The sequence below is a fragment of the Drosophila grimshawi genome, unplaced genomic scaffold (assembly GCF_018153295.1).
Source record: "Drosophila grimshawi isolate 15287-2541.00 unplaced genomic scaffold, ASM1815329v1 contig_1367, whole genome shotgun sequence".
NCBI classification, from domain to species: domain Eukaryota; kingdom Metazoa; phylum Arthropoda; class Insecta; order Diptera; family Drosophilidae; genus Drosophila; species Drosophila grimshawi.
The window spans coordinates 7,497,376-7,521,473 of NW_025062889.1; the positions used below are offsets into that span (position 1 = coordinate 7,497,376).

The following is a 24,098-nucleotide window of genomic DNA, read 5'->3' on the forward strand; positions in this document are numbered from 1 at the left end:
TGGACATTGTCATCAAATGATTCCCATTGCAATTTGCAGTCATTTCATTTTTTAATACACAACTCGATTCCTTTCTTTTTTTTATCTTTTTTTTGGTTGTGTATGTTGTAATGGACTTTAGTAATTATTTTAGCTGCACTCACTTTTATCCATCGCTCATGTTGCGCTTTTGTAATCATTGCAGTCATTATCATTTGCTGAGCCGGCCTGCAACCGCTGCAATTAACCCGGAAATTATTGTATATTGTGAAAACTCAACGCCCATTTAGACTTGCATTAATTTAATTTGTTTGTAGGTGAATGCATGTGAATTATTGCAAATAATTTAGCAAATTAATATTAATTGTATGCACTGGTTAACAACCAGATGAGATTTTCTGCAATTTGCATTTATGTTGACGCTTCAAAGCGAAAACTTTGCATTAAACATTAATTGCCATTCACAAAATGAATTATTCAATTAATTAGTTTTTGTTTTTCTATTTACCAGTGTGTGCAAATGAAGCTGCCAGTGTTTTTAATTTAAAATTTACAAAATGAATTATTTAATTAATTTGTGCATGCATAAATTGTGGACATTTTTGATTATTCAAAGGCAAAAATGCAACCGTTAACATTTTAATAATTCATCATAAGGAAAGGCATTTAATAATTGCTTTTGTAATTGCAAATATTTCATCAAGAATGCTGCTAATGAAAACATATCAGAATATTTGAATAGGATACACAAATACCTAACTAGACTTTATATAACACTGTCAAATACATTATAATTTTGGTTTTTTGACCACAAACTATCAGTTTGGTGACTTGTCAGTTCATATTTTTATCGAGTCTTGCGGGCTGAGGTTTCTGTATGACAAAATTGCACAGCAGATTCTCATCGACACACAACATGGCTCCGGCATTGTCAAACTCGCCACAATAATTGGTTGCCGAGAAGATGGTGAGGAGTTTCCGCTTGGCGAAGAACTCGTAGCCATTCTCGACGACCTGATGGGCCCGACAGATCAGACTGAAGTCATGTCGCTTGAGAAAGGAAGCAACGATGTCCGCACCAAAGGTGTAGCTCACTCCACGATCATTGAGGCACCAGCCGACAGATCTTGGCCTCGGATCGGACCATAGCAGATCACAGAGCAGACCATGGTCGGGTATCTCGCACGGTCGCTGAATCATCTGTATCTGATCCATGCTAAACAGATTCGGACTCAATCCGCCGTGACAGCAAAAGATTTTCTTCTCAATGATCGCTGCGACTGGCATGCAGTTGCAGCAGTCCACAAAGCAGCGCCACAATTTAATTGAGTAGCGTCGCTTGCACTCATCGTAGAAGCCGTAGATGCGATTGAGGCTGGCGCACTCGTGGTTGCCGCGCAGCAGGAAGATCTTGTCGGGATGGCGCAGCTTGTAGGCCAATAGTAGGGTTAGTGTCTCCACCGACTGCTTGCCGCGATCCACATAATCGCCCAGAAATAGATAATTCACCAGCGGTGGATAGCCGGACATCTTGAAGTACTGCAGCATGTTGCCAAACTGTCCATGAATATCGCCCAAAACATTGATGGGAGCCCGTAGTTCGAGCAGCATCGGCTGCTCAAGCAGCACTTCCCGTGCCCGTCTACAAATCTCCATGATATCCTGCTCCGCCAAGTGAACGCTGCCATTGCCCATGCCCATCCCCATCCCTCCATTCTCGATCAGACGTGCGATTGTCTTGTCCAGATTGAATATCAGATCGCTGCTCTTTGTCGCATCGACTTGCGTCTTCTTGAGCACATAGTTCATGGAGTAGCCAACATGATCCTTGACGGGTTTTTGCTTCTGGCACGATGACATTCTATTGGCTGTCAGCTGTTATCTACAGTTATTTGTTATCAGAGGATAGCAGCAATTTGGAATTTGGAGCAGCACGTTTCAATCTCACACTTCTTTCCACTGATCAGAATAGAAGCGAAAAGCTAAGGCTACTAAGCAACTCAACAACATCGTTGACATTTCAGATATATTTGATTAGTGGAATCACAGTTGGATTGGAAAACTCTTGGCTCGTTGGCACTTGTGAATATGAAAGTAGCGTATCGCTTTGTTATCTGATTGACAGCTTCGAAATCAGTTCTCATTTCCTCTCGCCAATCAAGCAGACATTCCTTAGCCATTCTCTATAACCAATCTCGGCCTCAAAGTACCATTTACATATCTAACTGTCTTTCAATCAGCTAAATTTCTACCCACTGCCTCCACTCGTCCCTGCTGTTTGAGGCATTGCATCCGCATCCGTTGCTTTTATTTTCCAAATCAACATAATGGACACTTTGCCCGGCAGCACGGGCTGAACACTCAGCCCTCCGCTCCTCCGTCGTCAGCCTGGCCACCCACCCCTTGGGCCAGGGCCACACATAAAAAATACAAAGGCAACTTCACTTTTGGCTTTGACAGCTGACACAAAATGCAAAAAGCGACGCATTTTGAGTGGGTGGCCCAAAGAAGGGTGGCTCGTAAAGTGCAACCCCCCAATCCCCAACACCCAACACCCCCCTCTTCCCCCTCTCGTCCCCCGCTCTATGTTTATTTTATCATTCCTTGACAAATCCCAGCCTGGTTCTAACCTACCGCAGATGCAGATTTCCGCTTTAGGCCCGTCACTCATTAAGCATTTTGCCAACTGCAACTTAGTGCCGTTGTCTCTTGTTGATGTTGTTGTTGTTGCTGTTGTTGCTGTTGTTGTTGCTGTTGTTGTTGCTGCTGTTGTTGCTGCTGCTGTTGTTTTCATTGTTGTCGTTGTTGTCGCCGTTGTCATGCCAAGTGTCACAATAGTCGCCTGCATTTTGTTGGCTTAACGAGCGTGTGACAAGCAGCTAAAGCGATTGGGATTCTGCGAATGTTGCACCACTGAAATGAAACAAATGCTCAAATACCAAAAATATTTATATATTTCTACTATATGCGAGCCATGAAAGTCTTCTGATTAGTCTGACGCAGAGTTCCAACTGCATGGACGTAGTTTCTGGTGGGGTTCATTTTAGAGCTCATTACGAAATGGATTTGTAAGCCTTTATTTCAGCAAAGTTCTTAAGATGGTCCACCTCATCTATTCAAATTTGCCATGTTTTTAGAGGTATGCAAAGAGAAAATATTTCTTGTTTTTAACAGAACTTAGCTTAGTTCAAAGCTTTCTTTATGGAACATCAAAAGTTTGAATAGGAACGATCGGTCGGCAGCTGAACTCTTGTAAGAAAAACATGTTTGTTAAGCAAGTTTTTATTCTGCCAAAAAATGGGATAAAATAAACATCGAGATCGGATTACTATATTATAGAAACCATAGAAACAATAAGTAGGCTTTTTAAATTTCAGTGTATGCAATCTTTGGGTTAATTGTTTGTTTTGTTTAATATTTGCAGTCATAAAAAGAATAATCCATTCTTAAAAATTTGAACATATTTAAATTCAAACTTGTTTTTAAATGATTTGACTTGTTACAAATTCAATTTATCAGAATTGATTTTCTGCTTATCGCTGCCAATTTACATTTATGCAAGTGAACCCTTGGCCCCCGCGGACGACCCTTATGCACACGCCCCTGTCTCTGGCTCAGTTCGTCAAGTTGACAACATGTTGCCCACATATTTAGCGCGGTTGCTGCCCTGATTGAATATTTGTCCAAGAAATACATTTGGGGGCACCCCTCGCGACGCCCGCAACTTGAGAGCTGCTTGTGTTACTTCTGCTGTACTGCTTTATGTTCGCCTCTTTGCGTTTTGTTTTGTAAGCAAATATTAAAATATTTCACACGAAAAACTAATATGAAAATGCATGTTGAAGTTGTATTAGTGTGTGCGTGTGTATGTGCGTGTGTGTGTGCTGCTGCTGTGTGTGTGTAGCTGCAGTTTTGCGCTATTTTTACATCGCTTCGCTCGACAGAGCAAACACAGCTGGGTCCCTTTCGCCAGGCGCAGTGCAAGTGAAAGAGAGAGAGAGAAAGAGAAAGAGGGGGAGGGAGAGAGAGAGAGTTGTGGGCCACCGACTGCGAATCGCTTTTGCTTATCTAATGGGTTGCAGTTGAAGCGCTGCTTATCGCTATTTCCATTGTTGTTCCTCGTCTTGTTGTTGTTTTTTCTGCCCGCACATATGCTGAGTGAACAGCCTCCGTCTCTGCCTCCGTCTCTGCCAACGTCTCTGTCTATGCCGCTATCTCACTCTGCCACTCTGCAGGCTTGCTGTCTCTCGCTTTGTTTGATTGTTGTAGTTGTTAATTGCTCGTCGCTACTTTCTTGCACCCTTCACATTGTGCCGTTAATCACAGCAGAGTGCGGATAAAAGGGAAAAAGAGAGAAGTTGTTGTTGTTGCTGTTGGTTTTCGTTAATGGGTTTTTATTTGTTTATATGAGCGTCTCGAAAATATGATGCGCCTCTGTATATATGAGGGATGTCTCCCCTTGTCTTCCCCACTCCACATTCTTCTCTCCTCTCTCAATCCATCAGCTCTGTTGACCATTTGCCTTTAGAGTTTTGCGGGCTGCTCATGGGAATTTTTACAACTGTTTTCCAAATGACAAGTGCTCTTTAAATTTGAATAGAGGAGTGTCTTTTAGCAGGGGCGGGGAAGGGCGGCCAGCTAAATTGTTGTTTGCCGACTTTGGCTTCCATCCAATATGATTATAATCGAGACTTGTGCGTGTCTATTTTTTTTTTTTTTAATTATTCCTTGACTTGAGAAGTTTTTCATTTGTTTTCAATTTTTCAAATTTGATTTTTATCCATTATTAATTACAGTTTTAAAAGTGCGTTGCTCGTTGTTGTTTACAGTTTACAGTTTAGAATTAATCATAATGTTGCACTCGATTTTTAAGTGCTGCGTTTGTGTATTATTAAGCATATTTTTACTAATGTAATTTATAATATTTTTCCTCCTTCTTGCAATAAATATAGTATTTCATGTGTGGGAATTGCCATTGAAATTTTCATGCATTTTGCTGTCACAAATGTCCCTCATTTTTACACTCGGATATTTGATATTGTGCCATCAATCAATGTCTCAATCACATACATATGTACAAATGTCACAATCTGAAATCAATTAAATATTTATTAATAACAATCTCAAACGTCAAAGATGAACAAGCATCGAATTTCCTCTCTCTTTCTTACATGTTGCCAACCATAAGGATTAAATAATCACGCTGACATTTTAATTGCAGTCACATTCAGCCGGAAAAAGCATTTGCCTCCACAAATGACATGTTGAATTATTATATATATATATATATAACTATATATTATATTATATATATCTGTTCGCTGGACTAACTATTGATTGAACTTGTTCTTTGCATTTGATTAATTTGGCTACGTTTTTGTTGTTGTTGTTGGGCGGCTAATTAACACTTTTATGAAGTGACAAAACATTGCATTTTGTGGTGTGGTGGGGTGGGGTGAGAGGGAGAGTGGTGAGGAACCTGTGTAAATGCCCACATAACAAACGGCAACAGTTGTTGTTGCTTTTGTTGTTGTAATTATGTTTATTGAATGCGACAAAAGCGACAAGCGACAACTGTTGACATTTGCAATTGCTCTCGCTTATGAAACAAAAACGTCGCTAATTAAGCAATCATTTTTGTTAAACTGTGGGTTCAATTGGGTTAAAACTTCAACAGTGTTGAAATATGTACAAATGTTTGTCAGAATTACGGATTACACACAAAACATATAGTTTTAAAACAAATAAATAAATCAAATTAAGTACGAAAATAGTGATAAATGTATTTCGTTTAATAAATAAATAGTACAAATAAAATATAACAATAGCAAATAAATTGTAAAATGCAAAAAATGTGCTTTGAACAATTGACCCCGACGTGATTTGAACACGCAACCTTCTGATCTGGAGTCAGACGCGCTACCGTTGCGCCACGGAGTCACATGAAACGATCTGGCGCTAAATGCCAGCTAGAGCTAAAGCTGTTTGTCGATTTATGTGTGTGTGCGTGTGTGTGTGTGCAATGCGTGCTATAAATAGATACTGCAAATTGCTATCGCGAGTGGAGAATGCAACAACAAATTAGTCAAGCTATGCTGGAAATACGCAACTGTATGTGCCTATCGTACACACACACACACACACAGATACATACAGCATAGCAGAGAAGCAGGCAAAAGCAATTATCTAATTATTACTGTAGTTAAAAGTGGAATACCTCTGTAAGCGAACATTCCAGCTATATTTTTTTTTTGCGTATTATTAATAGAATTGTATTTTGGTTAGCTGTTTAGCTGTTTTCGGGCTAATTTGTATTTTTTTTGGTATTTCAAAATGTTTCAAGTCGGATACATTTCTTAGCAAACTATTAACATGCATTACGAATTGGAAAACGACGAGTAGACTAATCAGGCTGCATATGAGATTGAGTTCCCTTTCATTAAGTCTAGACTCTCTGGACTCGGAGCACCTGCTTGCTGGGCGGACGCGTGCCGCCAAAGCTTTTAGCTGCCGACGGAATTCACACAACGAACCCAAAATAAATATAAATCACTGAGAGAACAACAATCACAATCACAACAACAACAACCACAACTAGATATTAGCTGTTGATGGGGAAGGAGAAGGGGTGGGGAAATGCTGAATGAAAATGCTGCACAGCCTGGCAAACGATTTTCGTTTGTTTTCTGTTTATTTATTCATTGATTTTTAATACACTAGCCGGAGTCTGGACGTATCTGTCTTTTTTTTTTTGTTTTTCTTTTCTTTGCTTTTCTTCTTGTGCTTGTAAATGGAAATGCATTCCGATAAAGGCAATGCCGTGGAAATTGATTTCCCTGCTGCGTTCGTCGTCCATTGTGACTAATTGTGTGACTCCTCCAGCAGTCTTTGGGTGGGCATTCATTTCGTGGAACTCCAGCTGTTCTCATTGTTTAGAAATTAATTTTCCAGCAGTGCATTTACATTGTACAGCATTTCTGTTGCCTGTTCTCCGTTGTCGAGTTGCCCTTTTTTATGGGCTATTTTTATGTTTTAATATTTATGGTTTTTAATGTTCATATTTAGTGCGGCTTTACGGTTTCCGTGCCGTGCTTTTTTTTTAATGTCTGCCTTAAAACATGTTTTGGGCATGTTTCAACGGCCAACGGAAATTGATCGTTAAATTTACACTCTCCACGTCTCGGACTTGACAAGTTCACACGCCTATTGGCAATTCGTTGCAGTAGGCAAATCACATAAAACAAATCAGTTAGAAACATACTTAAAATATATATATAGTAATTGGGGTTAACCAGAGGAAATTCTCTGATTTTTATAGTACGTTATTGGAAGGTTGACATGTCTCTAGACTTCCAGACTTAAGAAGGGGGTGGCAGGGACTGGGGTGAAAGATTTCCTCCTCTACAACTGAACTATGGGAAATGGAGCTAAAAGTGACAAAGATTAAAATATATGGGAAAAAAAAAGTAATAGTTCTGCCTTGTCCAGCATTTTAAGCTGTCTTTACTTTGTCAAATTGAACATTTCACATATAGAACATGCCATGTCTAAATTATTTGAATCTAAAATAATTCTGAATATAAAATTTCATAATAAAAATATTTACGAATGCATTTAAGTAAAAGGTTCGCCACTAGAGTCAAACGGAGTGTGCTGCACTCAACTTGAGTGCCATCAATATTTAAAAGAAGCATTAAACGGACATATTTATATATATATATATATATATGTATATATGTATATAGTACTCGCTGCAACACTTGATCAGCTTAAATCAAACAAAATGAAGAATAACATTTGTAGAGCTGTTGCCAAAGTTGGCCAAGTTGTCGTTACCAACAACTAGTCGGGTCAAGTCAAGTCAAGTCAAGTCAAGAGTTGGGAGTGGAGTGTTTTAAGTGTTTGTCGCCCGACTTGCTATGTGTGTGTGTGTGTTGTGTGTGTGTGTGTGTGCGAAAGAAAAAAGAAACTGTTCTATATATAGAATATTTTTCAAACATTAAAGCACTTTACACTTTTCACACGCTACAATAATATTTTCACTGTCCATAGAAAAGGAGCGAGAGAGTGTGAGAGAGAGAGAGTGAGAGAGAGGGGAAGTGAGGTGGGTTGAGGTGGAAAATATTGGCAGAGAATTTACAGTGCTCCATTTGGTTTCAGTGAGTTGAGTGTTTGGCTTGCACAGCGCACAGTGTGTAAACAGCTGCGAAAATGTCAAGTAGCCGTCAATTGGCAGAACAGGACAGCAACGCAAAGCAAAGCAAAGCAGAGCAGAATAGAATAGAATAGAACCGCACAAGACAAGACAAGGCGGCAGGGTGGCAAGAGTGGGGAGGGAGGTGTTGGGACAACAGCTCGTAAGCCACAATTGGGCAGACAAAAAGGACAGCCTGGCAACTGACTCTGCTTCTTTCAGCACTTTCACTGCAGTCAGCGCTAAAAGTGTTTGCATTTTTATCAACACACACCACTCTCCACTCCCCACTCCCCACACCCCCCACCCCATCTCTGTGCTCCGCTCATCAAGTTGCTTTGCTTACTTTTTTTTTTTTTGTGTTTCTTTTGCTGATGCTGCCTTTATTGTCCGCTTCGGCTTGTACAAACACTTCCCATTGACTTTTTGCTCTCTCTCTCTCTCTTTCGTTCTCTCTCTTTCTTGTTCTGTGTTAGGCAAAACCGCTTAGCATGTTTACCGTTATGTTCGGCACTTGAATTCGCCGTGTTGCATTAGTTTGCCTACCCATTCCCGTTCCTCGTTCTCAAGTGCAGACAGGTGTGCCCTGGCCGCCATTTTGTACCACTATGTAAGAATGTACACACATCATTCCCTACAACTAGGGAGCGAAGGGGGGAGGGGGGCACTTCTCACTCCTTTCATGTCTGCTCTGTTTAACCCATAAACGTGCTTGAAGGGTTTTTCCCCACTGTGCGTGTGCAAACATTTGTGTTGCCTAAAAGTCGTCACGCAAAGGGGCCAACTCGGGTCGGTCGGGGCTTGTCAAGTGTATTTTGGGGGGGTGGCACTTTTCACCCGATGACTATTGACGATTTGCTCATGCATTTTGTGGGTAGTTTTTCTTGTTCTTTTCAGATAACAAATTTGCTGAAAAATAGTTGGTTGCATCATTAAAGCTGAATTTATATTGCCTTAAGTTGGCTTTTAAGTGACAAGCAAATCATTTCACAGCATTGCACAGCACACATTGTGCTCATGCCAACAACGAACTCAACTCATTTCACCTGGCGTGTGCCAGAGGTAATCATTCAGCTAATTGCTTCATTAGCCAAGGCTTACAAAATGGAATCCCATGCAATTAATTGAAAAACACGCTTCAATGAAAACTAAGCCAAGTTGTATGCAAAAATTAATTAACAGAAACACAGCAAAAAAAATAGAAAAAGAATAAGTTGAATCCAACTGTCAGTTTAATACTCGTCGACTTATAGACTAATGCAGTCAAAAGAAGTCGAGTGGGGGTGGGGGAGGCGTGTTGAGGCCCATTTAAGTTAATACTGATTAATGCTGACAAATTAACTATGAAATTAATCAATGTCCGAGTCGTTTACATGTAGAACAGCAGCGACAAACAAACAAAATAGAGGAAAACAAACAACAACAACAGCAACAATAAAAATAACATTCAAAGCCTACATTGATAAGACAAGCGTAAAGTGGCGACATCTAGCGGCGGCGAGGTGCGGGCTCTTTTGTTGTTTGTCACTTGCGACGATTTATCAATGCCAGACATAAGCAAAAGAGCACGAGAGCATTTCATCAAAGTGTCGAGAGATTATCAACTTGACAGTCGGCCACAGACGCCAACAGACTCTGCCCAGGGACACCCAAACAAAATATTGATACACTCAGAAAAAAAAGAATGACTAGAAAAGTAGAAATTAATCAGATAATCATACTTTACTTCAATTCAGAAACAAGAGTCAACTTTTCCATGCCATAACTTTGTTAAAGCTAAAACAATTCTCAATTTGATGAAGACTGCACTTAAAGTTGGAAAAATGCGTTAAGTCGATATATAATTTATAAATTGTACTTTCAATACTTTCTACTTTCTTATGTGAACCAAAAAAACTAAGATTTACTTAATTAAAAGAACTAACAAGCAAAGCTTTTCCTCATCTACTCTGTTCTCAATAATTTATCATTTGCAATTAAAATAAAAGCACCTCTTTAGGGAAATATACATGAATTATGAATGTGGGTAAATTAAATGAACTTAAACTAATTGCAGATATCTATTATTAAGTGCAACATATTAAAATGATGGAAACTAATTGTAAATTTTTATCATCAATATTAAATGTCTAAATTGTATTAATATAAAACAAATTATTCAATTATTCAATTATATATTTATTATTATTAGTAACTAGAGACGGGGGAAAAAAATATCAATAGGACATCTTTTTTTTCCGAGTGTCTGTATATAGAGTGATAGATATATAGACATATAGACATATACACGCATGTACCCAGATGCACGTACGAATATTTTAGGTATTATAATGAGTATAGACAAGTTGGTAAGAACTGAAACCAGGTCCGAAGTTTTGTGCGTGTTTGCAGTCCATCAAACGGCATGTGATAATTCAGGTTCATCAACATTACAATCAACATGAGCACGACACACAAACACACACACACACACACACACACACATATAGAAGTCAATGTTGTGTACAAACTATTTACTTATTTATATGCACAGACAGTCAGAGAGAGAGGGAGAACTGCTCAAGTGAGATGTCGACCATTTGGCATGCAAAAGCTCATGATGATTGTTGTTGTGGATGAATGGATGGATGGGATGGGATGGAATGGATGGATGTTGTTGATGATGATTGAACAAAGGCACGCAACAATAGCGACTGTTGTACAAGTCGTCGTCGCATTCAAGTATCTTCATTTTTGCCATGTGAAATTGCATAATTTATTGTGTGACAAATCATGAGCAGCTGTCTGAGGCCTCCTGTTCCTGTTGCCGGCTCATTGACAAGTCGCATAACTAATTATGTTGCATGCATGATAATCTATACCTGGGTGACAGCAATACTTTAGCTTTACTGTTGAAGTGTTTGATAATTTATTTATGGCAACGACAGAAGGAGCGAGTAGAGTTGTCTAACTTTTAATGGTGAGCCGTCAAAAAGTTGTGCTAGGCTCAACAACAGTTCCAGTCTATCATAAATTAAGTTGATACAACTATCAAATACAAATGGTGTTGCAACACTGAGCCCTGTACAAAATATGAATTGTGAAATATATTTCAACACAATGACTGACACTTTGAGCACACAGCAAATAACAAAAATATAAGCTGTATATATATATATATAAATATATACATATATATTTACACTGTAGCGAATTGTAACTGATAAGCGAATCGAGCATCGAGACTCATAGGAAATATTTATACATTCTTTATTTAATAGTAGAATAAGAACATTTTGACAGGCGGAAATGGTGCAAGAAAACTTAAGCATTAATAAAGACACTTTTTAAGGAGAAACCCCAGCTATAAGTATAATTTAAATAATGACATTTAACACAGAAATCGTTGGTTCGAATCGGAGCATTGACTTAAAAAACAAACATTTTTCCATTTTTTATACTCAACCATTTTTATACTTTCTGCACATTGAGCACAATTCCGCCCTCCGATTGCAGAAAGAAGCTTGTCTTGTTGATTCTCAGGGGTATTTCAGTGTCCTTGGCAGCCGAGAACTTAAAGTTCTTGAGGAGCACAGCCAGACCGACCAGAGTCTGCATTTCGCCAAATCGGAGGCCAATGCAATTACGCGGACCGGCACCAAAACCCAGCCAGGCAGCTGAGTGTCGCTCCTCGATGGCCTCGGGTGTAAAGCGATCCGGATCGAATTTCTCTGGCTCCGGATAAATGTCCGGATCGTGATGGATGGCATCGACGGGTATGACGAGAGGTGTGCCCGCTTCCAGTACATAATCTGTGCCGGGCACTTCATAATCCTCAATGGTCATGCGTATGAGTATAGATGCAATGGAATACTTTCGAAGTGTTTCTGAAATTCACTCGAGTTTACAGGGTATCTATGTAAATTGACATGATTGGCTCACCATAAACGATTTGCTTGATATACTTGAGGTCCCGCAAGGCCTCATAGTTGAGCTCCTTGTGCTTGGCAAACACCTGTTGCACCTCCTCCCTGCCACGCTGCTGCACCTCTGGGTGCAGGGCGAGCAGATGCAGAGCGAAGCCCATGGTGCTGGAACTGGTCTCGAATCCGCCCAGAAAGAAGACGAACGCCTGGGCCGCAATCTGATTGAAGGTCAATCCACCATTCGGATCGTTGCGCAGCTCCATCAGCAGATTGAGGAAATCATTCCGTTGCACCTGATGCTTATCCCGATAGTCGAGAGTTTCGCGTACGACGCTCATGAAGAACGCACTGACATCATCCTGCACCATCTTGAAGTGCAGTCGTCGGGCCAGCTGGGGAAAGGCCTGCATGAAGGCGAAGGCAAGACGACCGTGACGCCGCTCCTGGAAGGTCCTTTGGCCGAGGCGACAGAACTGGTCATTGGGATCGTTGAGACTGTTGCACTCCAGGCCAAAGGCACAGCTACCAATGACGTCCATGGTGAAGCGAGCCAGCAGATCTTTCACCATCACTGGTGACTCCTCGGCATGCTGCAACGGCTCAATCTTTTGCTGCACCACCTTCACAAACCGATTGGCAATCTCCACCACGGTGGGCAGCATTTGATGCATCTTCAACGAGGTGAACGTTGGCGTCAGTCTGTTGCGCATCTCGCGCCAATCGCGACCATCCAAATTGAACAGATGCGCCGAAATGGGATCATCCGCCTCATTGTAGTAGTTGCCACGGTGCGCAAAGTTATGGAAATCCTTCACCATCACCAGCTTCACCAGCTCCAGATCCAGCAGCACTGCAGCGCCACGCAATGCAAAATAGAAGCCCCCGAATGGCGCCCTTCCCTTGTATTTCTCATAGAACCTGCGAAATGGCTCCAGCACCGTTGTCGTTCTACCCACACTCCTCAGATTGCCATAGAACCAAACCGGTTTATCGTACAACACCCCCCGTCGCGCCCAGTAGCTGTAAGTGCGCTCCAGATAGATACAGAGTAGCGACAATAGCGCCGACAACAGCGCCAAACTCAACCACCAAAGTGACATGACTGACTGACGTTCAGCAGCAGACTGACGAACGATCTTTGGGACTCTCTTTTCCACGGTCAACCCGTCAATTTGTTGACTCTCCATTCCCTCTCAATGGGAACATTGCGCTAATTCCAAATGTTTCACTTGACTAGCGCTCAAATTGAGACTATTTTTTTTAGCATTGTCTATTTTCTCATTCTAATTGGAAATACCGTATGACTGTGTTGCATCCACATTCGCCTATAGCTTTCTTTGTTTTCTCTCAGAGCAACTCGTTCTTTCTCTCTCTCTTTCTCTTTGTCTCTCTCTCTCTCTCTCTCTCTTTGTCTCTCTCTGTATGTGTCACTCTGTGCTTGGATTAAAACATTAGCTTATCGTTATATCAGAGCTGCTGTAAATTACTTTATACCATATACAATCACTAAGAACACAATGTAATTTGTGTACATATAAAGCAGAGGCTTAGGCAGAGTGGGGTACATCAGAGATAATTTGTAAGTCAATTCAATGGAGACTTTCTTGGAGACTTTAATTATTTGAAATGTTTTGTTACTAAATTTGTTTCCAAGTGTTGCAACTTCAATGCAACAAGGCTCTCTAAAGACAATAACGTTTCTCCTTTTTTACAGATTTAAGTGTTTTCAGCAGCACACTTAATAGTATACTCAAATTAAAAATATTTATAGATTTATAACTTACTTGTGCTAACTTCAAAGTGTATTTCTTAACCCACAATAATTGCATACTCTTGACCCACTTCACTGGTCTGTTTATTGCCAACATGACTTGCACTTAACGAGCTAAGTATCTGAGTATCTATATACAAATGATTACGAGTGCAAATTGTTTTATATTTCTCAGCTATGTGCTAAATATAATAAATGCTTAACCTTAATTGGATGCTTTGACGTCGACTAACTGTTGCTGAGTAATTAACACTCGGCTCTGCTCGGCATACGTCGCATGTCTTTCTGAATGAAAGCAGGTGTTAAATTATTAGCTAATAAACTAAAAACTACTACCTACAAATTTCATCAATTTCTTTGGTTAAGTAATTTTAAGCTCGACTCTCTGCGAGCTGCTCCTCATGATGAAGACATTAAAAATGCTGAGCAACTCGCAATCTCATCGATGCGTCAACAACTGCTCGAAAGTTCAGCGCATTAATAAACTGCTAATTCACGATCTACTCAGAACTGGGGATTCTTAAGAGCTCTATCAGAACACGTAAATTTCCAGGCCCAAAAGTGTCTCACTTCGCATGTCAAAACAAGCTGCAGAATCATAGGTTCGATTAGGGGCTGGAGCTTGGTTAATTGTGGCCATTGGCATGTTAAATTATGAGCCATTCGTTGAGCGAGCCCAAGTCGAAATAAACATGTTAACTTATGGACAGGTTTCTTTTTAGCGATCTCAGTTATCTTTGCCGCTGCATGCATAAACTAAGCGAATTATGTGAAATTGCCCCTCGATCGTTGCTTCAGGATTTTCTCTTTGCTCAGCTCCCCCCTACCCCCTTGCTGTTATCTGTTTCCATTCCTTGTCTGTGTTGCCTGTGTTTCCGTGTCTTTTCCTGAGTGTGCTGTGAAAATCGGTATATCGCCGTCAGCCTGCAGCTGTGGGCCAGTCATCGTACCCAGCTAATTGAGCCAGTAAATCGCACACTGGTGCACTGACCATGAAAGAGGTCTTCTCTCTCTTTCTCCACACATCTGCATATATCTATCTCTTTCCGTTCGAGTCACGTGTAATTTGTACTTTTGGTTTGCCTCTGCCGAAGGGGCGCACTTCTCTAGCATTACTTTTTGTGTATGTTGCAATTGCAGTCGAAAGTTCAATTTTTTGACTGCAAGGGTTTGCCGTGTGGAGCGCTAACCAAATGAACATGACAATGCATTTGTCGAAAGAGCAGATTGGTTCCATACCAATTGCAGATGAGCTGGGGGTCATTAGCCCCAGGGTTGGATAAAAAGCATTCCAAAAATGAGAAGAGAACGTTACCGGAGATTAGTTGCAGCCGATGAATAACTTACCTTTATATATGTACTTGGTATCTCCACAATGTGCTCGACGCGTTGAGAGGTAAACAACATTTATTTGACCTTTATAAAACATTATCTGAGGTAGACCCCATCTGAACTATAACCTACGCCCCTGCTGGATAATTTTCTGGCAAATTAGGCAGCCGAAATTAGCTCACTGAGCCATGGAATAGCATTACAGATACAGATACAGATACAGATTAGACTCCACTGAACTAACCGTAACAGGTAAACAAAATATGAATTTCTAAATTAGATTTTTATCACAATGCTCTATGACAGCAGACAAATATGCAGCAGTCACAACAATAGAAGCTACATGCTGTTCCAACTGCCGTTTCATTCCCCATATGCCACCTTTCTGGTCAGACGCCCACCTCCACACACATACACATATCCTGTGGCAAGAACAAACATGGCAGACAATTAATAATACTTAAAAAGGCAATGTGCAAAACAACAACAACCTGAGCCAAGTAATACATATGTGTGTGTGTGTGCTCGAGGGTTAGCTTTTTTGTGCCACATAATGGGCAATAACATGCACATCAACACGGCGCGCCTAAGCACAGGACTCGCCGCCAGGCAGGACTCTCGCCACGGTGGCTGACGCGGCGGGGTTGTTGGGTAATGAATAATGCGCACTCACCTGGAAGCCTTAGAGCCTTAGAGTGTTTAGCCAGGTTGTCGGGCTATGGGGCTGGGCGGTTTGAAATATTGCTACATTTGCACTTTGTCGGTGCCTAGTGGCAATACCTAAAAATTACAAATTACCCAAAAATATATATATATATTTTTTATTTATTTATTCAAACATTTGGCGAATGAGTTTTGGTATTCGTTTTAATTGAAATTAGGTGCGATGTTTAAATTGGAATGCAGCTCGACAGCTGAAAGTTGAGGGAGTGTTCAAGGGTCATAGTTCAGAATAGTTAACAGCACAGCTGTTCTCTCTGGGTGTTCGAAGTGGTGCAGGGGTGTGTAAAATGGGTGGGTGCATTTTTATTTATTACATTTAGCTGGTAAGTTAATAATAAATGCAATCCTGCATTTGACATGATCTTTAACCGTATTTAATGAGTATTTATAATATTGTGTAATTAAAGCAAGAATATTTTCTTTTCATTACAGGTAAGATGGGAGATATTTAATATTTATACAACACTCAACTGTTCAGCATATGAAAAGTAAGTTTTTGCTGCTCTATTGCCAATCTATTTAATGCCCACACATAGTTAATTAGATACTCTTAAATGGGCTGCAATAGCACAGTCTACAAGCAACCAATCCAAATATATACATAGATATACAAGTGTATATATGTAAATCAGGCATTTTCAAATTTGCTTTTGATTTTGAAAGCGCTTTGATGTGTTTCCGCCTGGTGCTGCAATTGGTAGTCAAATTCAGAGCCAGATTCAGAGCCAGATTCAATCGACGTTTACCCGTGGGAGTGGCAACATATGCAAACGGCATTTTGTGGCTGCATCATTAACACAGTGGTGTGCGGGGCAGGTGGAGTGTTGGGATTGGTGTGTGCTGTGGGCACAACTCGCGGGAATTGCCAGTTAAATAAACTGCAAACGAAAGAGTTCGCTTCGTATTTGGCTGTGGATACGGCTGGCAAAACAATTACATTTCAATTTGCCTCATGTCAAAATCAGACCCCCAAAAAAACAAAAAACATTCAATAAACGCGGTTGGGGGCGCGTCCACTGCCAATTCCCTCCGTAACATGTCCCGTTGCCCCACATGGGGCACTGCAGTGCAATGAATGCAAAATAATTGATAATTGAAAATTTTTGCCTAAAGCAAAAATTTGAAAAAAACAACTTTGTGTGTCTAAAGGGCGCCGGAATGTGCAACTAAAAATATTTATGCATTTAACAATGCCAAATAAGAGAAACAAATATTTACGAGAATATATTTGGCGGCTGCATTTGGTAATTTCGTCCGCCCGTCCGCTTCAGCCCCCTCTGTGCAGAGGAGCGTTGCTGTTTGGGGCCTTTGGTTGGCATTTATGAATTTCCATAATTTATGCGCCGAGCGCGAAAAACATGGGATAAGGGGCAGAGATCACAGATGGGCAACGTCGACTTCCATTTAGCATTCGATTCATAAATTTTAATTGAAAATTGCGGCACAGCAGCAAACGCGACTACAAACACAAAATACGCGCAATTAAATGCCAAAAACATGCGAAATATGAATATCGTCGGATGACATATGGTAATCGCAATACCAGAACACACCACCCACTTGCCGCCCATTTGCCACCTGAATTGAATCAATTCGATTTGTGACGCATTTTCATCAGCGCCACCCAACAACAGAGGCAGGCAGAGAATTTACCAATTAAAAATTCATAAACTTGTCAAGTGTTGCATTTTGCTTTCCATTTCGACGCCCAAAAAATCCCTGTCCAAAAAAAAAAAAGGGGAGGAAAACTTCATGATGTTGATGATGATGGTGATGATGATGATGGTGTTGTTGTTGTTGATGATGATGATGGTGTTGTTGTTGACGATGACCGCTTACGCAAATGTTTGGCTCAATTAACGTGGGTTGTTGTGTATTTTAATTGTTGGGTAACACTGCACATTTGTATTGCAATTTTTGAGGTATGGCAACCTCAAAAGTCCATTAATTTGAAAGTGGAGTGTGCAAAACATTTATGAATTAACAAAACGAGAAACAATTGCACATTTGGAGGTCATTAAATTGGCGGTTTTTTGGTTCGGCCAATTTATTACAAACAGGTTGGGATCAGTCAGCAAGAGGCAGGAGGCAGTAGGCAGGAGATTATAGAATATTAAATTGAGGGTAGCTTTCACTGATATATTTCATTTGAGCAGAATATCTTTCAAATTGTTGTTTTATCATGATTGGATTTAAACTTCTCACCAGCCAGCCAATATAAACAATCCCACAACTCTACTCTCTTCGACTGTAAATTTGCCATTAGCCATATTTATTTTCTCATTCAACTTTCCCACACGGTGATTAATGATTGAATGCGTTTCGAGCGTAATTTTCTAGCAGCGCAAATATTAAATACTAATTAAAGCAAGTTGATGTTGAGGAGTGAAAAAGCATTTGCATTGCCGCCAGCGAGAAGAAATAAGAAGCGAGTGCTGAGTTAATCACCAAAATCATCAATATAACATCAAAGAGTAGACTTTGCACCCACTTAATGGAGTCTACATCCAAATGTAGCCAAAGAGAAAAAGTGGCAACTAATTTGCCGCTGCTGCGGCTGCAGTTTGTAGTTTTGAAAAAGAAGAGGCAATAGAAGCGGCAAATCAAGAGTTTGCCACCTGGTTTTTTTTTTGGGTCATCATCACCTTAACTGCTCTCGACTCGTTGGATTCGATCTGAGCTCATTTAATGGTCTTTAAAAGCGCATTTAAAACGCGTTTGCATTCCATGCATGCGTTTGTCCAACTGGTAGTTTGCCTAACCTCTTCTCACCACTCTTCACCCCTCTCTACTACCATCTCCACACCACCCTCTCTGAAAAACTCACATTTGCTTAATCACACGTCGTCATGGTTTTTGCTTATGCTTATTACAATCGATTAAATTCCATGCGTTGCCCATTTGTGCCTCAAGTTTTGCAGTTAGTCGTAACAGCTATGCCAGCCATTACCACACTTATTAGTCCTGTCCCGGAGCTATTTGATTCATTTGTGCAGATGTTCAGCCTTCAACTCTGTGTGGCCGTCAAATGACTTGTGATTTTTCTCCTGAGCTAAGGCAAACTGAGCCTGAACGCATCTTAAAATATTTATTCAACTTGAAGGCAATCATTTACTTTATTAAAATGTAGCAAAAATCAAATGCTTGTTAGTTTGAAAGGCTGCCAAAATCGGAATCAAAAGTTGATTAAAAATTTAAAGGCATTTATGCAGCAAGGATTGCAAAAAGGATACATCATCAACTTTGGACTTAGGATCAGGTTTTAGGTGTAACGGAAATTGAGTTTTTAAATATGCCTTCGTCAATTAAGAAGCCAAGTCGGGTTTGCCTTGGGAAAAGGTATTGCGGGCAATACAGTAATTAGTTGGGGTTAAAGGTTAAGCTTAATACTCGTGCACAGATGATAACCTTTTTGAATGCTGCTTAAATATTTAATTACTTTTATATGAAGCCGTGAAAAATGCGAGCAAAATTAGAAAGGTAATCATCAGCACATGGAAATGTCCAAATTTTGACTTAAAATAAAGAGTATTTAATTCAGTACCTAATCATTTTTCATTAATAAATCGCACTTAGACTTTTTGCTGTCATATGAATCTGATATCCTGGCTTTCATTAGTCCTTATCTCGACAGCAACAACAATAGCTCGAGGCTTTAATTAAATTATGACTATGTTAATGTACCGTTACAAGGGCACATTACGCTCTCCCTTACCCAGCGACTCTTCTTTTCTCACTCACTCTCTTTCGCTCACTCTGTCTCTGTCTCTCTCTCACCAGCGAGTTGCTGCCGCTATTTTTTGCTTTGCTGCCAGCTGGCAACTTTAACACATTGCATGACGCAGCTCATCAGGACAACAATTACCCATGCGCCACGTCTCCTTATCAGGCAGTCACACAAACACACACACACATGCCACACACACTCATACACACACACACACACATATATATATATACAATTTTCTACACTTTTATTTCCCAAAGCGGGGTAAATTCGTTTGCTTTTGCTCCTTTTGTTCCCTTTTTTTTTGGATGCCCTGTATGCATAATCATAATAAAATGGGGTATTATAGGCTGCATTCTAGTCTTCTGTGTACAATTCTCCCGCTGTAAATACAGGATATCTTCGAATTGGGCACTCGCTGGCTTGGTTTACTTTTATTTTTCACTTCCGCCTTAGATGGCGTGTCATTTGTGCTTGGAGGCTCGCTTCCTGTTTAGTGTGTGGCGTTTACTTCCCCGGCTGCCATTTGGCGAAATGTAAATAAAGTAATTAAAGTAATAAAATTTGTTTTAATGTCGCGCACAACAAAAATGAAATAGATGGATAGAAAGAGAGAGACAGTGAGTGTGTGAGAGCGAGAGGGAGACAGGCAGACAGGTAGCAAGCTATGCGTGTCGCCATCATTCTTCTGGGCCAGTCGCCATTGTTGTCACGTCAGCGTCAGCGTCAACTTCGGCATCAGCGTCGGCGTCGCAGCATAAAGGTGATAATTACGCTTATTTAATCATTTATTATGGCTACTTGATGTACTCTACTACTTACTCGCTCTTGCTCATGGCTATTGCTGTCTTTTTCTGTTGATTTCGTGCAGCTTTCATGCAAAAATTCACTCGATTAATTTGTTTTATACATGAAATTGTCGCGTTTATCACGTACCTCGCCTCAACATTTTATTTGCCGCATTTTCCATTGTTGACTTTGGTTTATTTGTGTCTGTATTTCCTCTTGCTTTGTTGACATTTCACCTTTCTGTTCCTGTGCCGGTTCCTGTGGTTTTGAACTTGTTTTATTTGTGACACTTCCTGGCCCGACCCAGGCATCGACCCCGGCTCTCTCTCTCTCTCTGTCTCTCCCTTAAAAACCACACTGTCCATGTGGACACGAGAAATCAATTAGTTGTGCTTTTATTTGGTAAACTTTTAAATTTGTATAGTGCAGGCAAATAATTGAGGGCGTGCCGGGGGGCGGCATCGTTGTTAGTTTTTGCCATGAACTTTACGTGAGCTGGCTGCTAAATCAGAGATAAAATATAATGCAATATGCATATGCATATACAAAGGTATATCATCTACTACCGTAAAGGAATGCATGGAGAGCATTTACTCCTAAATACCATATTCGTTTCCAAGCCAGATAACCTCTCATTTTTTTTCTTTGCATCCATTGAAATTTCGATTATGTGGATCAATCAATTAAAGTGCCTAATACACGATTGCTTGGCAGAAATGAGATTAAGTGCTGTGCACGCTTAATCGAAAGGCAGAGAGTATTAAATTGCATGCATGTTCGGCTCCAATTTTGGTTCTTCCTTTCTCTATGATGCCCGAAGGAAGCATCTCAAATGGCAGCCATAAAACTTCAAAAGCAGCAGCAAGCTCAACATTCAAGGGGCAGCCAAACATGCAAATTTGTGCGATGTATCGAGGTATGAAAGCTGCTGCTGTTTGGACATTGCTTGCGTTTCCCGTTTGGCATTTGCTGTTCGCATCCAGCAAATCCGACAATACGGCAATGCCCCCCCACACACCCCACATCCCGTATAAAACATTTGCAATCCCAATGGCCGTATTTTTAATTCTCTTGCCGTGGCGCAACATTCAGAAAAATGAGAGAACAATGGGGCAAGGAGCTGCTGCTGTTGCTGCTGTTGTTGCTGTTGCTGTTGCTGTGCGGCACATGGCTGAAAACCACACCTAAACACATTTGGCAATTAAGCCGAGCCAGGCAGAGGATGGTGGAAGGAAAGGTGCCAGGACACTAAACAGGCTGGCAGTCAGGCAACCGCACGACAGGGCTCAGACACATGAGCTGGCTCGTTTGATATATGGCAGACATGAATGGCGGCAGAGCCGCAGCCAGGACACCAGTCAGCCACACCAAGTCCTGGACCAAGACCAGAACATGCCAGGAGCTGATGCTATCAACAACAAAAAAAAAGAAAAAAGAATGTTGTTTAGAAACTTGAAATGGGCGGCTGATAAAAATGGAGCTCGGGGACGCAACAAGGACAACAGGGACTGGAGGAGCAGTAAACGGAAAGCGGAAAGTTGTTGCCCATCGCCGAACATGTTTAATGGCGTTATTTATGTGGGCGCCCCCACCCCTCCAACCAATCCAATAGATGCCCGGCTCGGGTGCAATTTGTCGGCTCGTGCGGGGGTAGGAAAAAAAATTATATGCCACTTGAACCTGAAAATTATTTACTTCTGTGAACCGAACACGTTCGCAGCGCAGAGCCAAGGCCCCCAAGGCTCGCACAAAGAGAGCTGCAGCAGCATGGGTATGAGAGAGCAGCTGAGAGAGAGGAAGAGGGAGTGAGAGTCAAAGAGAGAGAGAGAGAGAGAGAGAGAGAGAGCAAACGCACGTGCAGCTAGAGAGAAGGAGAGAGAACTGTTGGGGAAAAAATGGCAACTATTTAATACGCGCTCGACATTTGTTTGAATTTCTTCTTTCTTTTTTTTTTTGTGTGTGAAGTTTTTTCATTATGTGTTGTCTGCCCGGCAGAAGCTGACGTTTAAATGGAAAATGGTAAATGGAAAATGCTATGAGCCGAGCTCTTGTACATTACTCCCCTGCGTGCCATTTAAATGAAGCTGTTTTGGGCTTCCCTTTTTTTGATACGATTTTAAATCAGTCGAGTGGTTTTTTTGTTTGGCTGTGTCTGGTATTTAATTTAATTTGTTTGCGTAACGGCAGGCATAGTTTCTATAGTTGTTTATTTTCATTGAAGCATGTGCAATAGTCTATTATTATTATAACATGATGGCAAAAATAAGTAAAATTCACGTTTCTCTTATACAACTTAATTGTTATATAGCATTTATTTCGTATCATCAGCCAGAATATCACCTATGGCCACTTTCTTAATGACCCATTTATTGGCACACGTTTCAGATGAACCCACATCGTCTACAGATTCCTCAATAGAGCCGGCTTTGAGGTGAGCTAATGGTTATTGCCTGACCTGTGTCTGGTCAGCAGACATCCCACTGTCTTTCTAATGGGATGACACCTCTCTTGCAATTATTAGCCATTTAGAGCCATGCACGCTTTATGTTGCCAGAGCGTTGTAATGACGAAATGAAGAAATGGCAAGAATGGCAAGAATTTGCCGCTTGCTGTTAAATGGAAAGACATCCGACTGACTCCAACAGTAGACTCCAGGTCTCTCTGTCCCCATTCTATCCCCATTCTGGTCGCCTTCCGTTCTGAAAAGCGTAAATTCTGCGAAGCACTTCAAAGCCTCTCGGAAACATAATGCAAATTGTCTGCACCAATTCCAGTGCCTCCCTCGCTCCTTTCCGTTTGCCGGGGGACCTCATGCATTCTCCAACTCTCCAACTCCCCGTATCGTTTACTTTTCAGTTCTTTCTTGAATTTTTTTCCTTGGCTTGTGGCGCTTGGCGCTGTCTTCATTTCAATATGTGACGATGTTGGGGGAAGTATATTATGAAACTTGAGGCGTTTCACTTGTTAAAACAAATTATAGGTTTGTTTTGATTATTTCAGTCGCCTGGTAGGTTGATGACTCCAATAGTGGTAGGTAGGTAGGTAGATAGACCCTGGCGTATAATAATATAAATTTATTTGCATATTTCATTAAATGGCATTTAGCTTACGGTCTGATATGCTTCGCTATAAGGAATCGCTGATGACTTGGGAGTTTCACAGACATAAACCGCAGGGAAAGTCGCTGACTTACTTGAAGTTGCATAAGGGGAGTCGCAGTTCATTGTGTTTCCTCATTGCATATTCCATAGCCTATTTTTGGCTTGTGCTCTCGCTGATGAGTTAGACATGTTTACATAGCTGGATGTATAGCCAGATGGGTATATTTATCCGTGTTATGAAGATATCTAATTGAATGCATTTGAAAATGTCTATTAATATTATATTGCATATTTGCTTGGCCCAATTTGTTGTTCTCTCCCGTATGCATTACATTGTCGTCTACGTCGTAGATGCCTCCAGTGTCGTTTCCCATTTTAATTGTCACTCAAGCAGTCAATGCAGCAATGCAGCAGGCATTAAGTGCTTTATTATCCGCGCATATGACCCATAATTGACTTCATACAGACGCCCTCGGCGTGACAGATGAAAACCATTTCCTCAATGGGCGACATTTAGCGGGCATTGATTGACACTTGTGTTCAGCACGAGAGCAAGAGAGGAGCAATCCGATCTGTC

General features: G+C 40.8%; 3 protein-coding genes and 1 non-coding gene across 4 annotated transcripts in view; 1 reads left to right on the forward strand and 3 right to left on the reverse strand.

Moving 5' to 3' along the window:
- LOC6560183 overlaps positions 1-24,098 on the forward strand; it is a 96,509-nt gene that overhangs the window by 12,609 nt on the left and 59,802 nt on the right. The window lies entirely within an intron of this gene.
- On the reverse strand, positions 711-1,949 carry LOC6559028 (serine/threonine-protein phosphatase alpha-3 isoform). Its single transcript, XM_001985983.2, has one exon. It carries the CDS (start codon positions 1,837-1,839, stop codon positions 814-816), a length of 1,026 nt encoding a protein of 341 aa, XP_001986019.1. The 5' UTR covers positions 1,840-1,949; the 3' UTR covers positions 711-813.
- On the reverse strand, positions 5,848-5,919 carry Trnaw-cca. Its single transcript has one exon. It is a non-coding gene; the product is annotated as a tRNA-Trp (tRNA).
- Positions 11,398-13,199, reverse strand: LOC6560182 (cytochrome P450 6A1). Its single transcript, XM_001985984.3, has 2 exons — positions 12,095-13,199; positions 11,398-12,039 (listed from the first exon to the last, which is right to left on the reverse strand). Exons 1-2 carry the CDS (start codon positions 13,176-13,178, stop codon positions 11,624-11,626), a joined length of 1,500 nt encoding a protein of 499 aa, XP_001986020.1. The 5' UTR covers positions 13,179-13,199; the 3' UTR covers positions 11,398-11,623.